The sequence below is a fragment of the Rhinolophus sinicus genome, linkage group LG16 (assembly GCF_036562045.2).
Source record: "Rhinolophus sinicus isolate RSC01 linkage group LG16, ASM3656204v1, whole genome shotgun sequence".
Taxonomy (NCBI): domain Eukaryota; kingdom Metazoa; phylum Chordata; class Mammalia; order Chiroptera; family Rhinolophidae; genus Rhinolophus; species Rhinolophus sinicus.
Window position 1 is genome coordinate 17391240 of NC_133765.1, and position 19152 is coordinate 17410391.

The 19152-nt window shown below is 53.5% G+C and overlaps 1 protein-coding gene across 5 annotated transcripts in view; it reads left to right on the forward strand.

The window, feature by feature from the left end:
• The window catches only part of CABIN1 (calcineurin binding protein 1), a 145560-nt gene that overhangs the window by 60951 nt on the left and 65457 nt on the right, over positions 1-19152 (forward strand). For 4 of the 5 annotated variants that reach the window (XM_074321575.1, XM_019710328.2, XM_074321577.1 and 1 more), the window contains exons 24-26: positions 1666-1926; positions 5239-5390; positions 7108-7286. In XM_074321575.1, the coding sequence (XP_074177676.1) occupies positions 1666-1926; positions 5239-5390; positions 7108-7286 (592 nt within the window). The remainder of the gene's footprint in view (positions 1-1665; positions 1927-5238; positions 5391-7107; positions 7287-19152) is intronic. The other variant, XM_074321576.1, reaches the window with a different exon arrangement.

The window sequence follows — 19152 nt, forward strand, 5'->3', positions numbered from 1 at the left end:
CCTATCAAGGATGGGAACACGGGCAGGGTGTGCTTTATGGGGGGTCGGGAGGGGCTCGGCCTCTTGGGAATCTGTGTGGTCCCAGGTGACAGTCCAGTGGGGGGGCTTTTCTCAGTCACCCTTCCTTTCTCAGTAGGTAGCCGTATGAGCCTCAATGGCAGAGCTGGGTGGACAGAGGGCTAGTGATATGGTCAAAACCACAGGGCTACAGTGCAGTCCAAATAGAGGGACTCTGTAAATGGCTGCCTTTTACTTAAACAGATTTGCCTGAGGATCCCCTTTGGGAGGAGATACGATGGACTCACTTGGTTTGTGCCATGTTTTGGCCCTGTACTGTGACTCTTGCTACTGTATTTCACCCAGTGATGGTTTCCTGATTCCTAGGTGATAATTTTCTTTCCGCAGAAGTGTCTGGCAGAACATTGGGGTAGCACCTAGGCTCCTTTGGGTCCTCTCCAGGGTTATTGCTACAGGAGGGTCACAGAAATAAGCATCCCCGGGACAGATGTCCACAGGGCAGTCTCCCCTGCACAGTGGAGCATAGGTGCTACTCCCCTAGGCTTTGAACAGTGCCCTTGCCAGAGCCCAGTGCCCTCAGCCTCTCTGCTCCCTTCCTCTGGCCCCTAAAATGAGATGAGAAAAGGCCACACCATGGAATGGAGGGGCCAGAGACCTGGGGTGCTCAGAACAGCTGCTTCTGTGCCCCACACAGGCAGTGTTCACTCCGACTTCCAGCCCAGGAGCTCTGGGATGGAGGGACATGGGTGTACCTGATAGCTGACTTCCTGCATCGATAGCACCCGGGATGCTGGCCCCTGACACAGGGACTGGAAAGTTTTCTGAGTTGGAAAGCCTCGTAGAAGCTGAGCCTCTGTCCTAGCTGTTTCCGCGAACAGTATGTGAGAAGGAGGCTGGAGGCACTGCTACAGATGCACAGACTCCAAGTCCGTGGGGTTTGGATGGGGCTCAGGAATCTGCCCTTTTATAAGCAGCCCAGGTCCCTCTGGAAGGGTGCGGGGAGAGGGGTAAGTGCTGTGGTGTCTCGGGTGTACATCCTCTCCAGGGCTGTTAAGCTGGGTGCTGGGTGCACGTCCTCTCTAGCTCTGCTTGCCCACCCTAGTGAGAGGGTGAGAGAACAAGGTACCCACTGCCTGCAGTGGAGGCTCATCTCAGAATGTCACCTCTGGCTGCCTGGCCTTCTCAGCCTGGCGTGGCCGAGGTGCCGTTGGCTTGGTCCTTCTGGCAGTGATGGCTGGTGGCTCATGCAGCCTTAGCCCCACGCTGTCCTCCCCTCCCAGGCCCAGGGCCTCACTGCCGCCACTTAGTCATAGTTGGGACCTTCAGAAGGGCGTCAGCAGGTACTTCATAGACTCATCAACTGTTAGCCACAGCAGGGGAAGGTAGAAGAAAGAACATGGAGCTGACACGAGATGACCCGGGTTTCTGTCCAGTTCTGTGTCTTACTTGATGTGGGCTTCTGAGGAGTCCCCAGGCCTCTCCGCACTCATTGTCCCCAGCTGTGAAATGGTGACAGGACTTCTCTATCTCAGGGTTACTGAGAGGATCATTAATTTGCAGACAAGGCAGCAGGACTTCCTACAGCACAAGGCACGATACCGTGCAGGTTTAGGCCGTGTGCCTAAGCCTAGCCTGGTCTCGTTACAGATGGAGGGCCGGCGTGACAGCATGCTGGAGACAGCCAGGCACTGTTTCATGTCGGCAGCCCGCTGTGAGGGCGACGGTGATGAAGAGGAGTGGCTCATCCACTACATGCTGGGCAAAGTGGCTGAGAAGCAGCAACAGCCGCCCACCATTTACCTGCTGCACTACAGGCAGGCCGGCCACTACCTGCACGAGGAGGCCGCCCGCTACCCCAAGAAGATCCACTACCACAATCCACCTGAGCTGGCCATGGAGGCCCTGGAGGTGACACCGTGCTGGCCCGGGCTGGGGAAGCAGGGCGGGGGCAGGCCGGTCTCTCTGCCTCCCGGGGGATGGGACACGCGGTCCCAGTGATGGAAACTTCTCTGTGTTCAGCAGCTTTGCATGCAATTACATTAAAGCAGCGTTTCCTCTCTTTCTAAGGGGTGCTTCCCATCCTTTCTGGGAGAGGGAGCATTTTCTTACCTCCCAGAGGAATCATCTTTCCTCATTAGCACACACCGGCTTCTAGAGCCTGGCTTGCTGACATGAGTGCAATGCAGCTTTCACACCTGCAGCCGGGCAGGAGGAGGACGGCTGCCCTTAGTTCCCGGGGTGCAGATGAGACCGCAGGATGTGCCCAGAGCACCTGTCTTGGCAGGACTGGGGTCTTCCACTGCTCCCCCGGAGCAGAGCACTTGTTTATGCTTGGATTTGCTTTATGATTTCTGGAGCATTTCACACGACGCTCACTGATGCTCTGGCAGTGCTGTGAGGTGGGCTGGGTGGCTGTGACCAGCACACTGTGTAGGGAGGAAACCAAGGACGCGCCGTGGGTGTGGATCCAGATATGCTTCGCCCTTCTGAGGCTGCGTGCCCAGCCCCCCCAGTCCACGTGCCCAGCTTCATGGAGTTTAGGGCAAAATCTGTTTGCTTGTGCCTTTTCTGCCTTTGTATTTTTATTTTTTTTAAATTTTATTTTATTAAATTTATTGGGGTGACAATTGTTAGTAAAAGTACATAGATTTCAGGTGTACAATTCTGTATTACATCATCTGTAAATCCCATTGTGTGTTCATCACCCAGAGTCAGTTCTCCTTCCATCACCATATATTTGATATGTATTTTTTTCTGACTATAAAATTAACACATACGCATGGTTTTAAAAATATATAGGAGTCAAGCAGTTCACAAATGTTTAAAATGAAAAGTTAAAGTCCCCAGTGAACCTAGTGCCCCCACCCCAGTTGTGTCCATGAACAGCCTGGGCATGTCCTTATCTTTCTAGATTTTTTTCCCCTGTTAACATAGCTACACAGTAACATTTTCTTACCATTTTGTAACTTGCCTTTTTCATTGGACAAGATGTAGTGGAAGGAGTCGTGGGCTGCCTTCCCCATCCTGTGCCCTCTAGTCTGGCTGGGCATCCATGTATTTGCCCGGCCCCTTCTTCATGAGTTTGACCTTCTCTTCCACTTCCTCCGGGACAGGGTGCAGGCAGGGCATGGACTTGCACACGTATCAGGGAGCACTCAACTGAGTACAGTTTTGACTCTTGAACGAGGAGCCTAAGGCTGCCAACTAACCATGCAATCGAAAATTCATGAGTACCCACAGTCGGCCTTCCAAATACTCAGATTCCCAACTGCCAGTTGGCCCTTGAACAGCGTGGGTTTGAACTGCACAGGTCAATTGAATGAACTCGGGTCAATTGAAAAAAAATCCACGTATAAGTGGACCTGCCCAATTCAAACCTGTGTTGTTCAAGGGTCACCTGTATTTCCAGGGGTCATTTAACATTGGATCAACAATATCCCGTTGCTCTAAAAGATTGTACTGATCTATGAACTTACCTGTTTTCTCTCAGTCTAGCTAGAGCCTCATTTTAATATTTGATAATCTTGTGGACAAGCAAAAAAAGTCTCATTTTTTAAAAATGATTCATACGAAGTGGTTAATAGCAGCTGTTTGGGGGCCCCATTTGTGGGGAGGGTCACCATAAAGTGTGGAAACAACACTTCGTATAGAGCGTGTCTTCAGCAGTTTCGTGGTTGCTGTCATTCACAGCCCCAGGTCCACATCCTTCCCCATCACAGTTCTTTCATGCTTTCCACTTCGGGGATGAGAAGCCTGAAGCCCAGAGGACGGGTGGGACTTGCCCTCAGTCGGCAGCAGGAGAGCAGGGCAGCTGGGGCCGATCACACTGAGCCCAGGGCTCCCACGAGGCGCCTGTGGCAGCACTGAACCTTCCTGCAGTGGGAGGTGGCCCAGCACAAAGGAAAATGACAGCTCTCTTACCTCCATGGTTTTCTCTTCAACTTGTGCCTCTGCTGCTACCTGACAGAGCCAACGAGCAGGCAGGATGGTGGCCCCGTCGGACCAGGGACTTCCAGATGAGGAACCACGGCTTCGGCTGTGTGGCTCTCTCTCCTGCAGCGCAGGACAGCGGCTCTCAGGACAGCGGCACTCAGCTAGGACACGTGTATATCTTGCTTTAAAAATGACATTTCTCTTCCCCTCTGCTGTTGAGCCCTCATTCAAAACACTCCCTGCCACTAGGAGAAATGTTGCCAGTTGGACACTTTGATCTCCCCCAAGTGTGGCCACCTGGGCATGCGTGGGTGCCTTGGAAGTTTCCTACATCTGAAAGTGGAGTTGCTGGGCAAATTCCTCTGTGGTTCATGGGTGGGCTGGAGGGAGAGGGTCTCTGGGAATCTCTGTCTAAGATGACCCCTGAGAGTGCTGCCCAGGCCGGACCTCCAGGCATCTCTCCTGGGTGTTTCCTTGGCAATATCTCTTGAGAACCACATCTGGGTGAGGGGAGGCTGGTTCAGCAAGGCCTGCAGCCTCATTGGTTCTCAGCCCTTGTGGCACCCCCTGTGCCATCTGAGGAAGCATGTGCCACAAGTGGGAGCCCACACTGCACTCACCCCTGGGTGGGAAGGTCAGGCCAAGTGTGGAGGTGCCTATGTGTGGTGTGGCATTTGCTTGGGGACAATAAAGGACAGGAGACAAAATGGACCTGGGTTTAACCTGGCCTTGGGCAATTCACTTTATACATTTGCAAATGGATTCGAGGAAGTGAAAAAGAACAAACCCTGACTGACTCAGTAAGCCTCCTGCCCACCCTGTACCTGCTGGAGGGAGCTTCTTGAGGCCTGTGATACCTGGTTTGCACAGGTGCTGAGATACAAACAGAAATCCAGCATACAGCTCACCTCAGAACCCATAGTCCAGGGAGGAGACAGGTGTGGAGGCTCCCTTTCTGTGGGTGCCAGGAGAGGGGCACAAAGAGGGCAGTGAACTCCCTGGAGGGATGCGGGGCCGGTGAGCAGAGCCGAGGGGTTGTTACTCTCATTATCTTATCACCATGTGCTAGGTTACTGGGTAAATGTTTAGGCTGGAGAATGCTGATAGCTTGTGTCTATTTGAATTGCTTTGAATGAGTGATAGTTGGCTGGTTTAAAAGCTAATATGAAAAGGCGGTGTGTGGCGGCATGTCTTCCAGGTCAAGGGCCTGTTTCCTGTGTGGCTGACTGGCCTGTGGAACAAACCTGAGCACCTGGGAGGGCTGCTCACACCCGAGTGTCATTCTAGGTGTACTTCCGGCTCCACGCCTCTATCCTGAAGCTCCTGGGGAAGCCCGATTCCGGGGTTGGTGCGGAGGTCCTGGTCAACTTCATGAAGGAGGCTGCAGAAGGACCCTTTGCCAGGGGCGAGGAGAAGAACACGCCCAAAGCCTCAGAAAAGTGAGTAGCCCGTTCTCACCCAGCAGCTTAACCCTTTGTACCCCAATGGTTCATTTAATGCAAGGTGGTGTTCGGGGAGTGCTGCTGAGTAAACCAGAGCTCATAGAATCTCTGGATCTTATCTGGAGACTCCTGATGGCTGGTCCAAGGCATTCCTGTTGGACTTGAGAAGGAGAGGCTGAGTGTGTCCTCGGTCACCTTACCCTGTGGCCATTTCTGGCCCACCCCATCCTCCACAGCACGGGCCCAGAGAGAAGCTGACCCCTTCCCCCTCTACACTGGGGCGCAGCTCTACCTTTGCAGAGCACTGTAGGAGAGCGGCTTTCACGCTCCCTGCTCTTCCTCCTGGGTCTTCTTCCAGGGCCTCTCCCAAGCGTGGGAGCCCTCTGAGGGCCTGGTCTGCCGCCCGTTGTCCCGAGAAGCGGGGAGGGGCGTGGGAGGCAGGGGCTCTTTCTGTAGTGCCAGAGAGAGCTCGAGGATGCTGGGGCCCTGCTGTGGTCCCTTCACTGGGCCTGGGACGGAACCCCAGGCCTCCCCTTGACTGTGAGTTGTATCTGTGGCCCAGACTTTTTTGACCCCCATGTCCACATCCTGGGACTTCAGCTCAGCTCGCCCATCTCTGGGCCCCTGCCTGGCTGGGTACTGTGCAGGGCTCAGCTGAGTGCCAGAGAGACCAGCATCCAGGCCCCTCCTCAAGAACAGGCTTATGGAGAAGAAGAGCACACACGTGGCAGGTCACACAGGTGGACACAGTGTGCCTACAAGTTATGGATGTGTATTTTTTAGTCACAAAGGGCCCCCAACTTAGTGAGGTTGGCGTTTATTGATCCTAATTCTTTTTCAAAAAATTTAAAAGTTGTACAAATAAAATATGAATATATTCTAGTTACAGAAAATTCTGTCAGTTTATAAACATATGGACTAAAATATCACAAACCCCCTCCCCTCCCCAGAGTTAGCCACTATTCAGTTTAGTTTTTCAAATTATTTCCTGTTCATTTACACACACTTAGATGTACACATGCAATTATAGAGTTCCTTTTATTTTATCAAAACAAACTACTGAAGGTTTTGTTTCAGAGTTTTCTTTTTCCTCGGTAATGGGTCTGGGACCCAGTCCACAGAGATGGTACCCCGTTCTTTCTAGTGGCTGCCAGTGGTCTGTGGCTCCGTCTTATTTCATAGCATGAATGCACCTGCCATTTTGCCAAGACATTTCAGGTGTTTCTAACTCGTGCTCAGCAATGTTGCAGCAGATACCCTTGTGCATTGTGAGCATGGAGTAGTGAATCCAGATATTTTCTCTGTCTGTGCACTACTTGATTAATCTGTCAGCCTCGGACATCGTACAGAGGGGTGCTGACTTGGTGTGGAGGGTGCTGAAGTGGGCACTTCTGAGACGGGGCTTGTCAGCTCCCCCACAGTCTCTGGGGCCCGAGATCTGAGACACCTGCAGAGCCCAGCCATAGTTGGGGGCCGAGCCTGAGTGGGTGGTATGGGGGCAGCTCCTTCAGTGCCCCGGAACACCAGCCACAGAGGTCCGGGGGTGTGGGGGTTGGGGGGTGTGGGAGCAGCTGGCCCTGAGAAGGGTGGTGGAGGCCCTTGAAGGGAATGTGGGGATTTGGCAGCTGGGAAGGACACTGTCCCAGACTAGCACACATCTTATTTCAATGTGATACAGAGAGTCTCACCTGTACCCTAACACTCTGCCCCGCAGGGAGAAGGCCTGCCTGGTGGACGAGGATTCCCACTCTTCAGCTGGGACACTGCCGGGCCCCGGAGCCTCCCTCCCTTCCTCCTCTGGCCCAGGTCTGACATCCCCACCTTACACAGCCACTCCGATTGACCACGATTACGTCAAATGTAAAAAACCCCACCAGCAGGCAACGCCGGACGGTACAGTCCCTGTTCTCCCTACTGCCAGCCCAGGGCGGCACGCCAATCAGGGGGCGGGAGCTTCGGGCGATGAGGCGCTTTGTTTTGGTGAGGGGGGGGTGCTGGGTCTGGGGTGACACGGGCAATGTTACGGCTGTTCATTAACCTCATGGACTCACGGTGATTCTGTGCTTCCAAGACATGCTCAGGGTTGCCACCTGCCCGCTAGCCCACCTGGGAGCCAGGGTGGGGTGGGGCAGGCTTAGGTACCTTGTCTCCCTGAGCCTGCATTTTCCCGCCTGCAAAATGGGGATGTTCAAGAGCAGTAGGGAGACTCCATAGCTGTCTGTGTCTGCAGGCTGCCTGGAGCGGCTCCTGTGCAGTCAGCTGCATTGTTACGGAGGTCATGGAAGGGCCGTGACTGGGGCTGAGGCTCTCACACCTGGGAATCCAGATACGGTCAGCTGGGGCCGTGTACAAGGCTACCCCATGTGGGATGGGGCAGGTGGCGACTGTTCAACCGCATTCCTTACTAATATTAGGAGGCTCGCATGCTGACCTCGTAGCTTGACTTCTTTATGTTCTCACATTTACAGTGAAAGCTAGTGGCAGAGTATTTGCTGGAATGAGCCAAATTGGTGGACTTAGAGGGCCATTAAAGTGGAGCCCTGGGGAGATAGTGGCAATGCTGAAAGACACCCAGGCTTCCACTCATGTCGCTCATCTCATCAGGGCTGTGGGGAAACGGGCCTTGCTCTGCCTTCCCCAGGGCAGTGGGACACCCCTAGCCACCCAATGCATGGGTTCCTGGAGAGCATGGACATCGTCAAGTGAGCAGGGGTAAGAGCAAGTTTAGAGAAGAGCTGGCAGAGGGTGACAAGTGTCAGTACTTGACTTCTCTGGGGTTGGGGGGTAATTTGGTGACCTGAGAAGCAAGGAGACTTGCAGGTATCCCCTCCTGGGTTCAGTTTGGCTTGCAGTGTGTGTGAGTGTTGAGAGAGAAGCTGTGGATCCAAGTGTGTGCTGTGTGGCTCCATCACCTCCCTCTGGTCCAGCTGTTGGACCCTCCCTGATTGCCCCAGAGGTTTCAGCAGAGATGGGAATGACCGGCCTGCCTGCTCCTCCACGCTTCAATCCTGCGTACATTCCCGATGCAAAGCTCTTCCCTCTTCTTATTTAGCTCAAGTTAAACAGGAAAACTACCCTATCCCCAGCCTTCTACTCACGGGAATTTATTTTGGAAATAAATCCCTGCTCTGGGAATTCGTTTCAGCCAGGTACTTCCTGTGAGGCATTAGCACCATGCTGGTTTTCTGAAGAGAGAACTGCTTCTTGCGGTCATCCACGAGCCTGGGGCTGGCACCCTCCCCAGCCCTGTGGGCTGCCGCCGAGCTCAGGCAGCAGGAGCCCACAGAACTGAGTACGCCTCCCTGGTGTGGGCACCCCCGGGGAGCAGAGAAGGAGGGAGGCAGGACTGCCTCAGAAAGGGGCCGTGACACCACCCAGCCGTCCCATGTTGGTGCGCACGTACACATGCAGCTTTGGGGCTCAGTGCTGGTGTAACCTGTCCTGGGTCCAACAGGTTATTTGTTGTGGAAGTTTGCAAAGGGAGCCACAAATGAGCTCAAACACTATTTCAATGGTTTTAAAAAAAAAACTTTTTTCAGAGCAATTCCTATCAACAATATGGAGCCATTGAGATCCCATGGCCTTCCTTTGCTCAGTCCCAGCCCAATATGCCGGGAAGCCCCCGCTGGCCAGACTGCGCTCTGCCCAGGCCCGGCTGCATGGTGCTGTCAGAACTCTCACCTCCCTCACCTTGGAGAGAAAGCAGTGTCTGCAACATGAAAATGTTTTGGGCCCTAAAATAACCGTGATCTTAGAATATTAAAGTAGCCCTCGCAGCAGCTGCACTGGCTCCTAGGGAAAGGCCCTGGCTCGGGCAGAAGCAGCAGGTTGCTGGTGTCAGGGGATATGCTGGGAGCCTCAAGAGTCCACATGACGTACCTCTGCTCCCACCTCCCGTGGCCTGGCCAGGGCTGGCTGACTGGCCCTGAGAGCGTGTGGCCTGAGACCAGCCTCAGGTGTCCTGTGGGAGGAGGGGCATTAGCGCTCACTCCGGGCCAGAGCGGAGCCCTGGTACAGATGATGAGAAGCAGTTCAGGGACCCGCTCGACGTGACAGGGAGGCCAGAGCGGAGCGGGCCTTGGAGTCAGGAGGACCGGAGGTCCTTTCCCAGCTCGGTTGCTTACGTGCTCAGCAACCTTGGGCAAAGGACTTCATTCACTTCTTTGAGCCTGTTTCCTCAGCTGTATGGGGGTCAGGTTTTCCTCAAGGACATTAAACAAAGGTGCCTGCCCATCATTGCTGCCTCTTAGACGCAGGCCATCTCCAGGCCATCGGAGGCTGGCACAGGGACTGGGCAGCACTGCATGGAGGGAGGAGTCCAGGCTCTGGGGCCAGTCACTCTCGGTTTGTACCCAGCTCTCTCCAGCCAGTCATGTGGCCTCGGAAGAGGGGCAGGCAGCATTTTCGGAAGCAGCAATCTCCTAGTGGGCCTGGGCCTTGGGCCTTCTGGGCCCTGGTCTGCACCAGTGGAGCCTGTCAGAGGCTAATTTGCCACCACGTAGACAGGGAGCCAAGCACCAGGCTTTCCCCTGGGCATGGTCAGGCAACCCTGCCTTAGAGCTGCCTTCATAGGCCTTTGCTGCAAAACCAGAAATCAGCTGGGTCAGTTCTTATGTGGTAAGATTTAGAAGAGTTTTAGAAAAGTAATTCCAGGTATGTGGTGGCAGCTTGACCTTTGATAGTGGCTTCTCAGTAGAACTCTGATTCGCCTCTGCCCTGGCCCCACCTGCTCCCTTGTGTATCCATGCTAGGGCTGGCAGCTTCCTGCGGCCTATCCACAACTCTGGTTACAAGCCCTTTGAACTGGCCCTCAGGGGTCTCAGACTGCACCACAGCAGGGCACCCACAGCTGACCTGAGGAGGGGCCCTCTGGCCAAGCTGAGAGAGCCAGAGCCAGAGCGCAAACTCCATCATGGGTGCTGCTCCTGGCGGCCCTGCCTGACCACTCCTCCTTGCCTGACTTCTCCCTTCCGTCCATTTTGGTATTTACCCAGAGCGCTGGAATCCTTAGCGTTGAAGCTCCCTGACCAGGAAAAGAAAGTCACTTGGGGAGCACATTTTTACCTTCCCAGACTCCCAGTGATTGCTGTTTATACGTGTTTACACACAGCATAACGAGATTTCTGAACAAAATCTGTTCCCCTCCCCAACATGCTGTGTGTGTGTGTGTATGTGTGTCTGTGTGTGTGCATATGTGTGAATAACTGGACCCTACCACACAGCAGCGCATGCTTGCTCTGTGCTGGGCTCCAGGCTGGGTGGTAGCATGTTCTGGTCCCCACAGTTGCCCTGCAGGCTTGGCCACGTGTCCTGTTCCCCGTGAGGAGGCCCAGCTGAGGGCAGGCCGGTGCTCATCCGGGGCCATGTGGCTAGTGAGGGCCCAGCCAAGGGAGAGCTGGCGTCTCAGTCTCCTTCCAGCTTAGGCCAGGGGGAGGCTACCACAGGCGGTCCCCGTGCCCACTGACCTGATGCAGACTGGGTCTGTGTGCGCATCGCCCTTTATTGGAAGCTCACTGGTGGCAGGGCCGTGACAGAACGCCTGGGTCCATAACTTGACCTGGCTCGTCCGGCCTTTGGGATGTGTCCATAGTATCTCTGTTGGACTGGCCAAGACCTTTGCTGTCTATCTGACAGGCCCCGTGCCACATCCAAATGCCGGTGCCAGAAGGAGTCTCAGAGATGCAAGGCTGAGCCTTCTCTGGCTCACCTGTGGCCATGCCCACCCAGGTGTCCCATCAGCACTGTGCCAGGGGCACAGAGCAGTTGAGGTCCCTGTGGCAGGCTCTTAGGAGCGGAGACAGGTGTGAGTCAGTGAACTGCATAGCTGAGGGTTGGGGTGCAACTGAAACTGTCCCAAGGAGACCTGGCCTGGCCTTTTGGTGGGGTGGGAGGTCTTCCTGAGGAGGCAAAGCTTAGCCAGGATCTGAGGGATACGTGGGTGTTTCCCATGAGAGTAGGGGTGAGAGGGAGGGACCATGTCAGGGTCAGAAGGGTGGGGGCTTCAGGGGCTGGTGTCCATGGTTGGATGCCCACCTGGCCCTATTTATAGCACAGACGAGGCTGCCTCGAGTCCCAAGATGTAGGTGAAGGCTGGGTGGGCCTTCCGGGGCAGGCCAGGGGGCCTTGTACCAAGCCCCCATGGGACATCCATCCTCACCTGCCATGTTGCCGTCTGTGCCGTGTCCTGTCTGTGCTCATCGTCGCCTGCCCAGCCACACTGCCTCCCTCAACATTGCCCGTGCTGCCTCTAACCCTGACCACACTCTGTCTCCAGGCTTTGTCTTTCTGCTTGCACTGTCACGGCTCGCTTCAGGGGACAGCAGACCGCATGCTTCACCCTCAGTCCGGCTCCCTGCTCCCCGTGTGACCAGGCGCGCCTCCACATCTGGTCCTGTGATTTGGAGAGTGTGTGTTTGACGTGCTTGGCTTCTGCCCACAGCCCATCCTCCCAGTTCTGGCCCAATGCAGATGCAGCCCGCCTGCCCATCTGGCAGGTTTCTCAGTCCTCTATTCCCATTGCTTTGCTCTTTCTTGCTGTAAAAAAATAACAAAGGCAACAGACTGTAAGATACCAAGGTATCGTTAGGACAATTGTGTGAAAATGCACATTGTGCACAGTCGCCGAGATGCTCCGAGGGAGGAGCTGCAGGCGGCAGGCGGTGCTGGAGGGCAGGCCTGGCCCGGGCTCTGCTCAGCGGCCCCCCTTCCCGGGCAAGAGGAAGTCACCCTGTGGTGGGCAAGCTGTGTTCCTGTGAACAGCCCCTCACCAAAGTGGGGGGGGGGGGATTCTGAGAGCAGCTCAGCTTGTCCTGCATGCCCCCCAAAGGGTTTGAGGGACCGGATTTGAGGGCAGGGAGGGAGGCTGCCAGAGGGCAGAGCCGGTCACCTCCTTTGTTCTCTTCTCCTTCATTCTTACCTTTTTAAAACTGTTACGGGCCATAGCTAGTTACGGCGTTTATTGAGTACCTGGTATGTGCTAGGCATGGAAGGAGGGTGCCATGGGGAAAGCCACGATGAGGGCACCCTGATCCCTGCTGCCTGGTTGCATCCGTGTGTCCCTAGATAGTGTAATAGGGCAGTGGGCAGTGCCAAGGGGGAGTGCCTTGAGTTGGCTCTGGGTTTGGTGGGTTGGGGAGCTTCCTGGAGGAAGCAGACCTCCCGCGAGGCCTGGGGGCCCTTTTGGGTGAGCGGCAATGGGAACAAAGACATGGAAGCTGTGGAGTCCTACAGCTTTTGAATTCCAAGGTGACTGGAGTGGGCAGAGGGAGGCCTTGAGAGGAGAGAGAGTGCTTGGGCAACCAGCTAGGCCTGACGGGGATTCTTTCCTATGGAAAGTAGGGAGAGTGACCTGGCCCCGGCGTGTGTGTCTGTCTGTCTGTCTGTCTGTCTGTCTGTCTCTCTCTCTCTCTCTCTCTCTCTCTCTCTCTCTCTCAGCTCTTGGCTCTAAGTAAGGCAGATTCTCCCAGTCATCCTTTGTTTGAAGAGTTGGGAACCTCACCAGGTAGCTGCTCTCAGCTGACAGCTGTCCCTCTTCCCCTGGCATTTGTGTCATGAGGTGGCCACTCACCTGCCTTTGGATAGGAAAAGGCTTAAAGTGGCCCCAAGGCCTCCCTGGACCGTGCCTTGCCTGGCGTGGGGAACAGTGATGCACGGTGACAGGCACAGCAGGTGGGGCACACGGTGAGAGATGCAGTGAGGCCAAATCTTCTCCTCAGTCTGAGCCTCACGGTCCCGGTAGGGCAGCGCCACTGTCTGAGCATTGGGGCTGCGAGGTGCCTGGCACTGCCCGGTCAGCCCCACTGGCAGAGAAGGGGCAAGGGGGAGAGCCCGGCCCCTGCTGTGGTGCCCTGGTACTCGCCTGCTGACCCTCATGTGTCTGCCTCTTTTGGGGGCCCTCTCAATTTCTGGTGTCTTTCTTTGGGGCATCTGTCCAGTCTCTTTGCCTGCAGGAGGGTTCCCCCATCCCACATAGCCAGCCCTGCTCCCCGTAGACATGGCCTTTCCCAGTGGTCATCAGGGGCCAACTGGGACAGTTTTTGTCCAGTTGAAATATTTCTCAAAATACCGATTCCATCCAGTTTACTTTTCTTAGAAACCATTGTTTTCTAGTTGACAGAACACTTATGATCTAGTCAGAGTTGCTGAAATTTTTGATGACACGACCATGTCTTTTTCCTCAAACTTTCACTGAACTAATCTGATGGAATAAATATCTGTGAACTGTTTCTAGTCTTACTGCTGGAGCAAATGGAGAAAATGCATATCAGGAAACTGTATCTTGTGACTAAAGAGCTCTTATAGCTGGCCTGGAATTCCTAAGAGTACCAAGGGATTTGAACTAAGTCAAATCTGAGCAAAAAAATCCTCCAAATACTGTCGCTCTCACAGCACGTGGGCTGGGCAACCTTGCTGTCACCAACCCAGATGCCTTTCCCTCTGCATCCCCAGCTCTCATCTCTTTGCAGTTTGCCCTGCGGGTCCCACCCTGGAAGTGGAGGGTGCCAGGGCTTAGAAGCAGGCGGTGTCATCAGCAGTTGGTTGGCAGACACACATCCCTCTAAGGATTCAACAGAGGGGCTGGACTGGCCCAGAGGCGCAGCAGTGAAATGTTCTAGTGATTAACAGTAAGAGAATGAAGTATTTACAACCTTGCCACAAATATTAATCGGTGTGAGCAGGCGTTGTATGGATTTAAAAGAACATCGTGAAAGAAGAGCAGGGCAGCCTCTGCCCGTGAGTGCCAGTCTTCTTTCTTGTTGGTCTCTAGGCAGGAGCCTGGGCTGTATGCTGTCCCCAGAGCCCCGTACAGAGTGTGTGTTTCCCTGCCCAGCCCTGTGGGAAGCCTGGCTCTTCAGCTGAGTCTGGCTCCCTTACACAGAAGAGGTGTCCATCTATCTCCTGCTCTGCTTCAGGACCAGGGGGTCAGGAGAAGCCCTGGCCTGGGTCCGTCTGCAGAACCTCCAGGTGGTGGCTGAGTCAGGATGGCCACCGCTTCTGTCGGCCTTTGCCTCCCCCCTCTGGCCCTCCCACACCAGGCAGGCTTGAGAACAGGCTGCTGCCACCAGACTTGGCAACCTTTGCCTGCAGAGCATCAGCACACGTACCTGGTTCTTCTTGGAGTGTCAGCACAGTCCAGCACCCCGGGGGTGTTCCGCTGTGCCTGCCCTGCACCTGGACCTCTGGGATGTGGAGGAAGCACCCCCAAGCCATTAGCGCACAGTTACACAAAGCCGTGTGTCAGCCCGTTTGGACCCTCGGCCCATAGAGTCCCAGATAAGAACTGTGACACCCAGGGATGGCTTTGTGGAGAAGGTGGGACTAGAGCCAGACAGAGGCTCAGCTCATGGCAGGGCCCTGGAAGCTGGTGTTCCCCAGGCCAGAACTTCCTTGCCCCCTACACTCATACTGGCTCCATGTTCCTTACTGTCGGGGCACACGGCAGCATGAAGGCTGTGCACGGTGGTGCTTGAGCCTGTGCTGAATTCAGCTGTCCTAGAGGCAAGTGGAGTGTGGCTCAGGGACAGTTGGTCCTTGCCCAGAGGCACATAGCTGGTGGTTGGGGGCCAGGGCTGTTTGCTCACTCACCCCGGGAGCCTTTACCCCTGCTCCCCCAGATGTTTCCCCATTCATGGCCTTCCCTGGGTGCCCTGGCCTTTCCTTGGCAGTGGGCCTGGTGACCTGAGAGTTGACACACTGCAGAGGAACCTTCTGGGAGTGGGGCGAGGAAAGAGGTCAGTGGCATCCTTTCCTTTCCTCCTATCCCACTGCAGAAGCCTCCAGAGCAGGACCTTTCCACCTGTCGGGCTGCTCTGGGTTGCACACCCCAGTCCAAATAGCCCTCTGAGCTCTGCACCGCTCCCCGCTCCCTTGCTGCCCCCCGCCCAGCCTTCTCATCTGGCTCCCCCTGTTCCCTGAGAGCTGCTTCCTAGCACTGTGAGCCGTCGTTGCCTGTCGTGCTCCACATCCCATCTGGCCCAGCCCCTGAGCTGTCACTCTACAGTGGCCCAGCTGGTGGTGAGAAGATGGTCCTCACAGCACATCTCATCCACCATCTGTCTGTGGTCTCACTGACGTCCTTGGTTAGCTGCACCAGGGAAGGTCCGATTTACCAGGAGCGGAGGGAAAGGGTGAGGCGCCACCTGCCCAGGTCAATAGAGTCATTCTTTAAGAGCTTTTTCATTCCTCTCTTTCACCCTTATTGATGTCAAAGAAATGAAACTTAGTTCTCTTTTGATCTGACTTGCTTGTTGGTGTGCAACTTTGGGTTGCTTCTTAGTATTTAAAATCAGGACCATTTTAAATAGCCTATGCCAACCCTCTCAGACACACAAGATCGGAAAGGATTAGAGAGAAACTTGGCCCGGGGCCATCTAAGTGCCCATTGGTGGCTTGTTTGCAGCGATGCGTTTGTCCTCTTCTCCTGCCCTCAGGTGGGCAGGAACCTTGGCAAAACCCCCTCCCTCTCACAGGCCTGGTGGGAGAGGGTTGCAGCTCAGCCAGGGCGCCTCGGTGCACAGTCTATCTCCAGCTCTGACCCAGCAGCCCTCCTATAGGGGCACCACATGACAGGTGGCCCTTGGGGGCTTTCAGACCCTTTTCCGTTCCCTTCTGAGCATCAGCCTTCCTCAGGGCTCCTTGGATACCCATGATCACCCCGGGACAAGAGCTTGTCTAGCGTCACCGCAGTGCCACCCAGGGTCAGTGCAGGCCCCTGCTCTCTGCCCTTTCAGAGGGTCGGCTGTGCTGGGTTCTCACAAGCATGTCTAAGAGGCTTGAGGGACGTGTGGTCACAGCCCCTGTTCCTGCCAGGTCCCTTGGCTTGCATGTGGCCTTGTTGTGGACGTTATTTTACCGAAGACTCAGCAGAGGCCCCACCTGCCGATTGTTGCTCCCGGTGGAGCAGACACGCTGAAGCGCAGTGCCGCCGTTTCTTGGCCACACCTTTCTGTGTGGTCTGCTGCCTTTGCCGTACGCGCTGGTGCATGAGGGATTCCCTCCCTAAGCAGCATTGAGAGGGCATTAGCACGTGGGGAGTAAATATCCGTTTGTTTAAGCCAATCCCTGGTTTTTGTAATAATCACACTGGATTCCACCGAATTAGTGATTCTTTCAGGCTCAGAGCCCAGCAGCTTGTGAGCACATGAGCTCATCAGGCAGCATGCCAGTCCTCGTGAGAGCCTCCCAGCGAGGCTTGCTTCCTGGACGCTTGCCACACGGCGTCTTGCTCAGCCGTGCAATGACTTAACTGGTAGGATGCTGGCTAAGGAGTGCCTGCCCTGACTTTCAGGACTCCTTAAACGTCAGGAACTGTCACTTCCATGTGCCAGGCATGAGGCCAGGCCCCTGTGGGGATCTTGTGAAGGTTTTGGAGACAGAGGCAGGGAGAGCAGGGACAAACATAAAATAAAAAAGTGTCAAGTGGACACCTGAAGCAGCCTGAGTGGCAGGGCTGGGATTGGAATGCAGGCTTGGGACTGCCGAGTCCCAAGGACCCTGTGTGGCCTCTGGAGCCAAGGGTAACTTACCAGCCTTCCCTTTCCACATGAAGAATGAATTGCCCCCGCCACTTCTCTGGGAGAAGTGATCCCCTCACACTGGGGACTCAAGTTTGGGACTTTTTGTGAGGGTTGCAGGCCTGCCGTAATTTCCCCTCAGCACTTATGGCGCCTTGGGGGTCTGGCCTTGAGAGTCAGGGAAGAGCCCCTCACTGAGTGTGAGGCAGACGGATCCAGTCAGGTCCCTACTCCCCCACCAGTGAGACAGAGCTTCTGTGTTGGTCACTCAGGGGTCTCACATGCCTCATGTCCTAGTTTCCTATGCTCCATCAGCTCAGCTAACACTGATGACCCACAGTTACTGGGCAGTGGACATTGCAAAGGCAGCTAGGGAAGATGGACTGCAGCAGGCTATGTGGGGCTGCCTGAGAGGTCGCTGTCCCCAAACCCTGGTCTGTGACCAGATGGTGGTGAAGAGGTCGGAGCAGTGGGCTGCCTTTGGAAGCACAGGCCTACTTCCCAGTGTTCCTCTGTGCAGGCGGACCTGCTTTGGACCGTCTGGTCGTGTGAGTGTGTAAGAAGCGGTCACCACCCCATCGACCTGGTCCACTCAGGCATTGTCTCCAGTGTGGCATAAGCAAAGCCCTCTGCCCGTTCAGAACTAAATCGCTTAATGTCAAGTCTGAGACATTAGAGATAAAATAGGTTCAGGTTCTTTGAAGTATCAGACCCTGTTTCAAGTGCTTTACATGTATTAACCTATTTAATCTTCATAACAATTCTATGAAGTGGGCACTTGAATTAATCCGTTTTACATATGAGGAAACTGAAGTGTAAAGAAAGTATGCAATTGCATAGGTTCTCCAACCGAGTCAGTGACAGAGCAGCCTGAAGCAACTGTACATTTTGTGACGTTTGTTTGCCCACTTCGCAGCTCCTGTAATTGTCTGCTGGGTAATTGGCCCTGGGTAATTGTCTGCTAGGTACTAATGCATCATCCAATACCAGGTTTTCAGGGTAGCAGAGCAAAGGGTTAGAGAGTCCTGAGGGCCGTGTCTGACTTTCTCCTTGATTTTCTCCTAGAAGCCCCTGTGGCATGGACCTTTCTGATATGATACGTGATTGCAGTTCAAAGGTTGGGTATGGATTTACCTGTTCAAGGTCACACAACTAGTCAGTGGCACAAGAGGAACTTGAACTTAACCTTGATTACTATTTCATTGAGCTTTACTTTCAGATACACAAGAGTTCAAGACAAAACAAAGTTTTATTTTTATAATGCTTACATTTTATCTCTACTATTGGTTTATTATTTATACCTCTTTTTAAAAACGCAACTGCTTGAGTGTTAACAAAAATACATCTTTAAGTAATCAGTGTACCTTGAAATGATACTATACTACTGTATGTGCAGTGTTAAGAACCTCCCATCTCTACTCTTGTTTTCATTCATTTCACTTTTACACGTACCGTAAACACACAATATGTTGCTACTATTTTTGCTTTAGACAGTAGTCACTATTTTAGAGAAATTAAAAATATGAAAAAGAAAATCTTTTATATTTATCATTACTTTATTTCTGAGGAAATTCATTTCTTTATATAGATCCACGTTTTTGTCTGGTTTTAATTCATTCAACCTGAAGAACTAACGTTTCTTGTAACGCAGATCTGATAGTAAGGAATCCTCTCAGTTTTTGTTTGTCTGAAAAAAGTCTTTTATTTCACCTTCATTTTGAGAGAGATTTTCACTGGATATAGAATTCTGGGTTGACTTTTTTTCCTTTCAGCACTTTATAGACGTTTGACGTGCATAGTTTCTGATGAGAATTATGTTGTATTTCTTAACTTTGTTCTTCTGTACGTGATATTTTTCTCTACCATCAAGACTCTCTATACCATTGGTTTTCAGCAGTTTGAATATGATGTAATGGTGTGATTAAAAAAATATATACGTGTATGAAGAAGTCTTTGACTTGCTTGGTGGTCTCTGAGATTCTTGGTGATTTGATGTCTTTCACTATTTTTAGCAATTCTCAGTCATTATCTCTTAAAATATTTTTTCTGTCCTGTTTCTGTTTCATCTTTTTCTGGGATCCCAATTAATATTTCAGATCATTTGGATGCTCTTAGATGATCTGTTCTGATTTCCCCACTCTTTTTCTCTCAGTTTGGATTATTTCTACTGACTATTCAAGTTTTGATTATTTTTCCCCCAGCTGTGTCACATCTGCTGAGAACTTGAAAAAGGCATTCTACATCTC